The sequence below is a fragment of the Dermacentor silvarum genome, chromosome 7 (genome assembly GCF_013339745.2).
Source record: "Dermacentor silvarum isolate Dsil-2018 chromosome 7, BIME_Dsil_1.4, whole genome shotgun sequence".
In the NCBI taxonomy this organism is placed as follows: Eukaryota; Metazoa; Arthropoda; class Arachnida; order Ixodida; family Ixodidae; genus Dermacentor; species Dermacentor silvarum.
This window is the reverse complement of record NC_051160.1, coordinates 7,161,790-7,172,333: the sequence shown is the minus strand read 5'-3', so window position 1 is coordinate 7,172,333 and position 10,544 is coordinate 7,161,790. Positions and strand designations below refer to the sequence as shown.

Here is a 10,544-nt window from a genome sequence, read left to right as displayed (position 1 = left end):
TAAGCCAGAATGATGGGCAGCATTGCCACCACGCCACCATCACTTTCGAGGAATCGAATAAGTCTCCCGCTGGTTCAATTACTGCAGAGGAATGTATCGCTGCACGCTTTAATTTGTTTTTGTTTTGCTTTTTTTTTTTAGTTTTGCCATGTTCGCTCTACTATTCGCCACCGAGTCGGCATATGCCCTCGATCGGATGGCATCATGAATTGTAGGAAGCACGGGACCACCCTGGCTGTCCAACTCTGAGCAAGAGCATGCTTGTCGACTGACATGCCTCGGAAAATATCACTTTGCAGACGATCCAAACTGCGAAGCTCGAACTGAAAGTTGGGCGAGTTAGAAATGAACTACAGTGCGCACAAAAAAAAAAAAAGGGGGGGGGGGGGGGGGGACGCGGACACAGTTAACCAACAAAACGCTGTAGTCGCAAATCAGTTTATTTTGGGAAAACGTCGTGCATATATGCATCAGCTGACGCGAATGAGCATGTGCAGAACGATGCTTTATGATTAAATGAAAGTTTCATTGAATGATAGAGCATCATTCAGCACATGCTGTCAGCTAAACTGAGTGGCGAGTTCAGCACCTTGTTTGTTGACGAGGCCTTTTGTGCGCGCTGCAGTTCAACAATGCCAAGTCCCACTCGCTGCACCCTACGACAAGCAGAATACCAGATGAGTATAAAGCAAGGTATCGGGGCCCTCTTGGAAAACCACCAACAGCCATACGTATGCCAGAGGCAAGTCACTTGACAAGCGGCATCCAGCACCACAACGCGAAGCCGCAGCTGCAGAAAGTCAGGGAGGTCTATCTCCGTGGTCGAAACCACAGCCACGTCCCGAGGACGACCAACGGTGAGCCAGTCACTCGGCATAACCCTCTCCCCACTCATAACCGCCCATCAAAAGTATTAGAGGGCCCCTCACCGAGCCGCATAGCAAATTTTGTTTATGCGCTGGAAATTGTTACGTGCCCTATCTCTGGGGAGCGTTCTGTCGCAAATGTTTTTCGAGTTGGTTTATTATTAGCAGAGATAGGAAGTGTCGCGAACCCATGGTGTTCAGGAGGCGACCCAATATTCACTCTTGCCCCGTCTAGCCTCCGCAAGCGAAGTTCTCCCCTTCCGGCATGGCGAGTCTCGCGTCCCGGCCCGCTTCGGCTCGGACCTACATCGGCGGATTTTCAACGGCGGCGACGGACCGGGCCTCGTCTTGCCGCGGATGCTTCGCTCTAACATCGAAAACCCTCACCATAGAAGACGTTGGCGACTGGCTAACCATTCGGCGCCGCCGGCAGCGACCGAAAGACAACCCACAAACCCCACAGCAAGTTCCTGCCAAGCGCTCTTCAATAACCGCAACTTCGTCAAAAAAAGGCACTGTTAAAGGGGTGAACGCGCATACCGTTCTGGCAGGTGTGACGGCACTCGTCCATCGTAGCGAAGCGGGCGCCCCCTGCCAGGCAGTACTCCTCGGGATGCCACGGCTGGCACCCTCTGGTGAGTGTGCAACGGTAAGCCGTGGACCGGCAGTTGGTGAAGCTTCCCACGCAGATATCGTCCTCCACTGCGACCCGGCGATGGATCCAAGGCTCTGTGCGGTGGCGAAAGGAGTGTGCTGACTGCTGCTGTCGGCTCTGCCATTATAACCGCTCCGGCCATGTGCACGGCCTTGCGAAGCCGCGCAAAGTTGTCAGGCAGGGGCGTAGCCAGGGAAGGGTGCATTTATATTTGGCAAAAAACGATGTTCGACAACACCCGGCTGCCCCGCCCCGGGTAAAATCCCTGGCTCTACCACTGCTGCCAGGTAGCTGAATGATAGAGGGGTAGCGGTTGGCTAAAGCTCGTCTATCAAGATACCAGTGGAAGCCAAGCGTCTGCACCTTGGCGACCCAGGAACATTTCCAGGGCTTTGCGTATCAAAACCACTCTGCTATGAGGTGGGTGTCCGTTCTGCATGGTGCCTCTAACGGAGTGGTTTAGCATAGCATAACCGTAATACCGCTTAGACCGTGTGCTAGCATTGCGCGTGTCACGTGCAAAGCCACGCCGTTCATACTGCTGGTGTGTCTGAGCACATGCAAAGCAGCCAGGTAGTCGAAATGGTAGCGATTTTGTTAAAGCCCTAGTTGGTCAGACTTGTAGAGAATACATAACTGCACAGAATTCTCTCTCTGGTATTTGTTATTCAGAAGGGCGCTGACTACAATTATATGCAGACAAATAGGAGTTTTACCCGTTGTTTACCAGCGCCCGTAAGATAGGCTGTGAAACAGCACTGTGCTGGTGTGCACACTGGTAAACAGCAACTAATTTTTAGTTTATCATAATTGAAATTAGAAATAATCTGGCAAGACATCATCACGGAGGTATAACATTGATCGTTTTTGCCAGCTCCACAGAAACGTCTCGTAATGATCTCATTTACTACCTATTGGTCTCATGCTACTACAAAGGTTTCAAGTTAAAGCGCAGAAGAACGCAATGCATTGAATTATTAAGCAGTTAATAATTTTGTTTACAAGTTTTTACTTAAGGTGGATCGACTTGTAGTGTCCTGTATACGCTCACAAGGTTTCGTACTGTGCAATGCTTGTTTTAAACTGCGCTTTTTTTCTGTTTTCACCTATTTATTAGTTTATGTCGCGCGTTACTTGACGCTTCATGCTGTACGCGCTCAAATTACTCACTTGCAAAGATGCCTTCCTTCGAGTCCACGGTCAGATCTGCAAAGTGATTCGGCACCAGCGTGGTCAGGCATCGAGTAAATGTTTCACACAATAATATCGCCGGCCTTTATTTTATTGTTCGATCAATCAATCACCTTTGACGATTGCATCGACATGATAAAAACATCACTAAAGTAATAACAAGGGAGACCCCATCTCAGCCAAGGCTATTATAGTATAGTATATATTATATTATAGACCTTTGTCGAAAGTGTGTGCCTCTCGATCCTAATATTAATCAGATCTTTATTCCACAACGTAGGAACAAAATTAGCGTAGCTTGCACTGGAGGCGCAATGCTAAAGAGAAAGCGGAGCTGATGGACACTTAGCTAGTCCTGGCTTTTGGGCTAGGCTAAGCACTACCAAGTCATCTTCGGCGTTTTCCGGAATTTATTGATTATCGATCGATTATTGATTAGCTATTTATTGGCTATCGATTGGCTATGGCAAGGTATTTGGGCTAGGCTAAGCACGACCCAGTCATCCCCAGCATTTTCCGGAATTTATTGATTATGGATCAATTATCGATTGCTGTTAATTGACTTCGTATTTGGGCTAGGCTAAGCACTACCAAATCATCCCCAGCATTTTCCGGAATTTATTGATTATTGATCGATTATTGATTAGCTATTGATTGGCTATCAATGACTAAGCTTAAGTAGTCCTAACCATGCCTAACCAGCCTGAGCCAGACTTAACGAGGCTCAGCCTCACTAGTTCAGATGGGTCTGTACCATTGCGCTTGGACCCTTTCTGCACTACCGCCAGGATCGGTCCACATTTCTTGTCCGCGACAGCCGGACTAATGGCCGGCTTAAACAGCTCCTCTGTTAAAAAATAGCACGCAAAAACGTTCGTTCCAATAGCCTTTCTGGCTAATATATTGCCCAACACAGGAGATGTCAACTGAAGGTCAGTGGCAAGCCTATAAAAGAAAGTCGCAGTTTTTTTCCGATATGCGGGGCATCGATTGCGATAGCAAATTACTAGACAGCCATACGAAGTAAGGATAGTAGATTTATCGGCCGTATAAACTCGTAAACATTCGCTTACTAACAAAATTAACAAGCGTGTTGCCACGCGCCCACAGGAAAACAGCAACACATCTCACTCGAGGAGCGCTGACACTCGCTGTCAAAACGCTGGCGTGAGGCAGAGCGGCAGCAGCAGCGACCGAATTCTCCTTCGTGCTGCCTGTCGCTTCAACGCGAACTGCCCTATGCGGCGAGAAGACGGCGCACACGAAGCTATCACCATTGGCGCACCTAGACTTTGTACGTACTCGTCGCAGATCGCTTTCAAGATGGGGCCCGCGCGGCCGCGCCTAGCCGCTTCATACGCAGCCGCCGCCATAGTAGAATCCCCCCCCCCCTCCCCGGGTGTTTTGCGCGCGGTGGAATACGGCGTGCTTTCTCCCCGCCTTCCTCCCTTGCGCGCGGGAGATCAAGCCACCATCGGCCCACCCTCGCACCTACAGCATACGGCGCGCGGCCACGGTGTTATCGCACTTGGACTTTATACGGAACGTCACAGCGACGACGACGACGGAAATGCGCCTGGAGTGTCCATGCAATTGCTATCGCAATAATTCCGATGGCGCTAGGTTCAGCACTTTGAGACGAAGGTTTGTCAGTACAACATCTTTTGGGTGTTTGCCAACTTTCGTACTTTCTCAGTGTCACATTTTACGAGTGTGAAACGTATGATATAGAGTTTCTAGAAGTACGAAAATAGGGAGCTTAATATTTTGCGCATCCAAAGTCTGGGGGAGGCAAACTGCCTGGTTTACAATGGATGCAAAGACGTAGAAAGTAAAAGGGGTAAGCAGGGCGTGGGCTCTTTAGGTTTAATGTTTCTTTATGCTGGTAGCTGCTGGCGGACGCAAATGCAAAGCAAATTCCCCAAGAAGTGAGTAGCGCTACTATTCTTGAGACGTCATGTTGGTGCATGGAATACGCGCCAAGAAAACCCGCCGCGGTCGCTCAGTGGCTATGGTGTTGGGCTGCTGAGCACGAGGTCGTGGGATCGAATCCCGGCCACGGCGGCCGCATTTCGATGGGGGCGAAATGCGAAAACACCGCTGTACTTAGATTTAGGTGCGCGTTAAAGAACCCCAGGTGGTCCAAATTTCCGGAGTCCCCCACTACGGCGTACCTCATAATCAGATCGTGGTTTTGGCACGTAAAACCCCATAATATAATTTTAATTTTAATACGCGTCAAGAAAGGGCAGCCGCGACTGCATGCTAAGCTTGCGGTCACGTGTCCATGACTAGTCTCCTTCGGATGTTTGCCGACCTAGTCGTTACACGTGCCAGCGCCGCCTCTATTTTTTCAATGCCAGCCAGATGCGGCCGATCCAACGGTTCAGCACCCTTTCCTACTCTCTCCCGTCGGCTAGCACTCGCGCCTGCTTTACGGTCGTGGGGGAGGATCCTACTGGCGTCTTGATATAGAGGCTAGAAGGGTTCTTCTAGCCTCTATAGTCTTGCGCTGGAGTTTGATAGGGTGCCTCGATGCCAGCGCCGCCGTTGAACGGCGGCGCTGGCATCCAGGCACCTATTGAGGTATAGTAGCGGCGTCTGGTGGCGGCGAGAAAAGTTATATATGGGTATATACCAGCTTGGGTAGTATTGAGCCCTGGCTGTGGCGAAGCACGTTTCTGGCCCGAGTTTTTCGTCGATTCGCGCTTTTTTCTGCCGTGTTGCGAGTGCGAAAAGGCTCGTCACTTCTCACAGACCACGCTGTGAGCTGGCCGCAGCCTAGTTTAACGAAAACGGACTATCCGTGTGCCGTGGGACGTAATGCTGGAAGCAGAAGGAATCGGAGACACCGATCCGGAGGGACCTAGTTCAACCTCGAAAAAGCGTCACCGTCGTTACTGCTGCGTCGTGAGCTGTCACGAGCAAGAAGGCCTGAATCCCAACATCAGATTCTACTGTTTTCTATCAAGGTCTCACGAAGCGGAGCGTCGGGCGCGCTGGATAACGTCACTACCTAACTACGAGCAACACAGGTTTGAGAGTTAAATGTGCTCATCCTTGACCTCAAGTCAGCACGTTGAGGCAGCGCAGCAAGGCAGTATTGATTACAGCACATCGATGTTCGAGCGCTGTCTTGAAAAAGCTAGCTACATCAAGCGAGCAGCGCACGAGCTCGCGCTGCAGCGCGATTCGCACGTAGTACGTTACTGCGAGCTCATATGCATTGCATCAGTTATTTATCAGTTGCTAAAGGGACAGACGGCAGCTATGCAGTCGACAAAGATTGCAGGAGGCCCGCCGTTTCACGGCATGCTGAAAGAGCGCTGCCGTCGTGGCGCGTACGATCGTGCGCTCGAGCACTTCCGTACACATGATGTCTGCTTATCGCTGCTGTGAATTCATTTATAGGAAGCGTTTGCGCGCGTTTGTGCGCCTGAATATAGCAGCGTGCAAACCTTACCTGAAGTTGAACTTCGTACTCGACTCGCTTCACTTGCGATTGACACCGCGTTAAAACTTCGCCGCTTATTTCTTGAACGGCGTACACGTATTCGGCGTTGCATAATTTTTTGCTTTTACGTGGCGTGCCACCCCTGAAAAAAATCTTCGGCGGCCGATATTCGCTGCAGACCGTGGTACAACACAACCGAAAGTGGCGGGTCCATATTGTACACGCGCTTTCCGAAGCAGATGACCGAGCTTGGTACTGTATACCCAGTTTAGGACAGAGGGCGCTCTTTAGCACCATTTTCGCAGCGCCCCCTGGGCAAAGCAGGAGCCCCATAGGGACTCCGGAACGGCAGCGGCGCGCGCTCAGTGGCTCGAGACGCACGAGTGACGCAAGCAGTCGTACCAGGGGCGTAGCCAGAAATGTTTTTCGGGGGGGGTTCACCGGCCCGACCGGGGGGGGGGGGGGGGGGGGGCAAGCTTCCGCTTTCCTCTAGGTCACGTGATCGATAATAAATAGCGGTAGTGTAAGCAGACTCTAGACATGTATATCAAAGACATGGGACCGCCCCTACCTCCCCCCTCCCCCCCCCCTCGCGTGTGCGTGTGCTTGTGAAGATATTAAGTAAAAACTAAAGTAAGCTCATTAAATACAGTAAGTACGACAGGTACAGTGGGCGTTTGGAGCAACGGTCTCTCATCGCGCCACTGAATGGACCAGTCTTCGAAGACGCATCATTGACACCGTGCGATCGGAGAAGACATCATTAATTGTTAATTTCCGTTAAGCGTAGATGGCGTCGTCCTCGTCGGGGCGAAGTGCGTTTCACAAGTCAAGGACGGCTATACGCGTGAAAATGTACGTGTGACCAGGCTATACCTACTCCCATAGCAATAACTTGTTCGCTGCTGTCTTTGCGCTAGAAAACTTAAATACGCGCAAAAACGCGTAAGGCTTTATTTATTTTTTTTTTCGAAGCTTTCGTCGCCTCGCTCCCTCATACGAGAGGGTTGCATTTCCTGCGGCAAGTGCATGGGCCGCTGTGTCTTGCGCTGTGTGCGAGCGTGCAGCCGTCATTTGCCTTTACGTCAACAGATTCAGAATTGTACAGAATATTTCACCGCACAGCATAGATATGGCATGTGTACGCATTTAAAGTAGTGCGTGCAAGTCATTTCTGCTTCACTTACGCCGGTGCAAACAGGAAGCGGCCTTGTACCTCACAGAATCTCGACTGATTGGTGTACTAGCTATAGTGATGCAGGAATGAACTCCGGTAATTTCAGTTATTTTGCCGGAGGGGGCTGGGGCCCGACCAGCTTTCCGAAACCTACTCATATTTATATATATATATATATATATATATATATATATATATATATATATTTGTTTTATTCACAAGTTCTCCAGTTTGCTTACAGAAAACCAGAAGGGTCAGGACTGAGTCACAGTAGCGGTAGCGCTGAATAATAGCGGTAGCGCTGAGTCACAGGTTGGTGCCTAGGCGTGATATTTCTTCAATAGCTTTTATTTACAAGTTGTAATAACATTTCATCATTTCGTATTGTCGGCGCCTCCAGGACACCAAAGGGGCAACGGGAACACTACAGCTAAAACCTGGGCTGGCCCTTGTGTTGGGGCTCGCCAAAGCCTGCGCGTCCTACGTGAGACCTACGCTCCCAATCTATCGTCGCGACGAGAAAAGCACCCCGCGACTTCTGCAACATACCGTACACGTGCGAGGAGAATTATGGAGCGCCAACGAGGAATCTGCCTAACTATTGTCTGCCATGGAAGTGGAAGAAGAAATGGCTTTTATACTTCTACCTACTTGTTTTCTAGAAATGGACAATAAATAAACGGAAGACGCGGACACCTCGGAAACGGCGGTGGTGGGTTCGCCTGGCTTTGCAAAAGCGCGAGAAGTTGGGTCACGCCAAAAAGGCTTCGTTGCCGCACCTCCGGTCGCGCGACGTTGAATACTATCGCGAGTATTGCTGACAGTACGTTTTAGTGCCACTCTTGTCGTAGAGCAAGGGCTGGTTCTTGATCGCGTCGATCAGCATTACAGCCTACACTTTTGGTGCCATGGTTTTGGTGCCCGGTGCCATTTTACGACCTGGTCCGGTTGTTTACATGCTAGTGTAGCTTCCAGTGAAGCAGAACGACTTTCCGCCGCGTTTCCGTTTCGCCATGGCGAAAAAATCGGCCCGAGACCGATTTGGCTCGCAGCCTGTTTTTCTGCCTGTTTTGCCGCCTAGGTGAGATTTTGCCGCTTCCTACAGCTTCGAGACCAAGTGTGAACGTAGCCTAAAATCCTGCGCGAGCGCGGCCTAACCGGCACCTGAAGGGAAGCGGCGGAAATGTATACCGGAGATTTCGACCACCTGGGGTCTTTAACGTGCAGCCTAAATCTAAGTAAACGGGCGTCGAGCGTTTTCGCCATCATCTAAAATGCGGCTGCCGCATTTGTTGCTTCATTTGTTGCGCATTTGTTGCTTCAGAATGCGGCCGCCACATTCTCGCCCAAAACTTCACAGAGTGTGCAAGCCTTGACAAACACCGTGACAGTTTTTTTCCATATGCAGACATGATTCGCTGTAAATTACCAACCCAAACGGAAGCGCCCAGGAATTAAATTGTGATAGTAGCACCGGTTTCATGAATTATGTCAGCGCGAAGCGACGAAAACAAAGTGTGGGTTAGTAGGGGGGGGGGGGGGGGGTTGCTGAAAAAATTTCGGGGGGGGTTTGAACCCCCCCAACCCCCCCCCCCCCCCCCTGGCTACGCCACTGAGTCGTACTATATAGAGTAACTGTATAGGCTCCCTTCAGGGAGCTCCCTAAAGAGAGCCTATACAGTCGTACCCTCTGGGTAGCGTCACATCGCGGAAACTCACTGAACTAAGGCGGACGAGCGGCTCCCATTGCGGAGCGGGCGATTGCACTGGCATTGAAAAAATAGAGGCGCTGCAGGTGCGGTACGTTTCCGAGGATTTTCCGGATCCATCGGAGGCGTCATCGGCGTCCGCAGTGATCGGCGGTGATGGGAACCACATGAAGCTTCCTTCCGACTCATTTTCGGCGTGGCATCTGTACCGGTACCGGCGCCGGCGGCGCGACCTTAAGCTGCGCCCTGACTATATGTTCTGCGTATATTGCATGGTACGCATTTCGGCCATGATGACCTGTAACGAACCTAAGCCTTCTCCAGCCGAATTCGTTCCGTCTGATTGACGCATTACGTGCGACCTCATGTAAATTATTGTTGGCATGCATATTTTCCGCGGCAAGTCAGTATACCGCGGGTTATCCACTCTAATTCGGCTAAACCACACGGAACACATTTCGGTGTTAATCACATCGCGCGATGTGGACGTTCCGGTGCCGTGCGAAGCTGCGCTGGGTGGTGCCCGTGCTTGGAAACTATATATATTCTAATGTGAACACAGTACAAGAGAGCAGCGGGCAGCGTTGGCAGCGTGTCTCAACCAGAGCGGCTCAGGCAATCTCGAGCTCGCGCTTCCCGGATGACTGGCGATGTGGCTGCAGCGCCGGGCATTCGTCTTCACTACAATATATATATATATATATATATATATATATATATATAATGTGAAAGTGTAAACTTATACCTTGCCGAGTGGCCAGAACCACGAGTGTTGTCTCCGGCTTCTCAGTCAGGTGGCGCATCATTGGACCTGCAAGGGGAACCCGTCGCAGTTTGTTCCACCAGTGGCTTGCGAGACAGACGCGCTATCCGAGGCACCTCAGCCGCCGCGTGCTTTTCCTCGGTGCGACGGCGCGTCGGGTGTCATGCAATCGAGCCGGGTAGGCTGCCTAGAGCCCTGCGCTCCAAGTGGTCTGCTGGGCTTTGGAGGCAATCAAATGTCAATGGGAGCGGCAGCGCGGAACGTTCGCTTTGCGACCCGCGAGTCCTCTCTACGGCGAGTCCTCGCCCACATAGAACCAAGTGCGTTGCTCATGCGGAAGTATATAGAGGTGTTGGCACCACTTGTGTTTGGTTAGCTAATGTCTACTGGAATTTATGGTGCCCATAAAACTACGAATTCGTGCAATACGCTGTTAGCGCGGTCAGTGCGTCGACATTTTGGAGATACAGTGACCTCTTTTTTTTCGATTAGAATTTTTTTCTGTAAGCAAAGCACTGCAATACTTGAAATTCTTAATGTGATTTGCTGTGTTTAATGATGTTGAGCTTGATGGGTCTATATACAAGGTGTCCCAACTATCATGCACCAAGGTTAAAAAATATGCAAATGCCACGTAGCTGGACAGAACCAAGGTAATGTTGTTTGCTGTCGCTTGGAGATATTCAGATTATTTGTGCATTCCGACTAACTACATTAGTCCTAATTAAT

General features: G+C 50.5%; 1 protein-coding gene across 1 annotated transcript; it reads right to left on the bottom strand.

The window, feature by feature from the left end:
* Positions 1-288: 288 nt before the first annotated feature.
* LOC119458429 (uncharacterized) lies at positions 289-9,871 on the bottom strand. The gene is made up of 4 exons (XM_049670878.1): positions 9,798-9,871; positions 2,692-2,727; positions 1,407-1,595; positions 289-323 (listed from the first exon to the last, which is right to left on the bottom strand). Exons 1-4 carry the CDS (start codon positions 9,856-9,858, stop codon positions 289-291), a joined length of 321 nt encoding a protein of 106 aa, XP_049526835.1. The 5' UTR covers positions 9,859-9,871.
* Positions 9,872-10,544: the final 673 nt, after the last annotated feature.

Excerpts from the sequence above, each read along its gene's own strand:
- LOC119458429 (XM_049670878.1), bottom strand. The coding sequence starts at position 9,858 with ATGATGCGCCACCTGACTGAGAAGCCGGAGACAACACTCGTGGTTCTG. Across the intron at positions 1,596-2,691 it reads GAAGGAAGGCATCTTTGCAA|AGCCTTGGATCCATCGCCGG; the intron begins GTGAGTAATTTG and ends GCCACCGCACAG. Across the intron at positions 324-1,406 it reads CCGTCACACCTGCCAGAACG|TTCGAGCTTCGCAGTTTGGA; the intron begins GTATGCGCGTTC and ends CCCAACTTTCAG.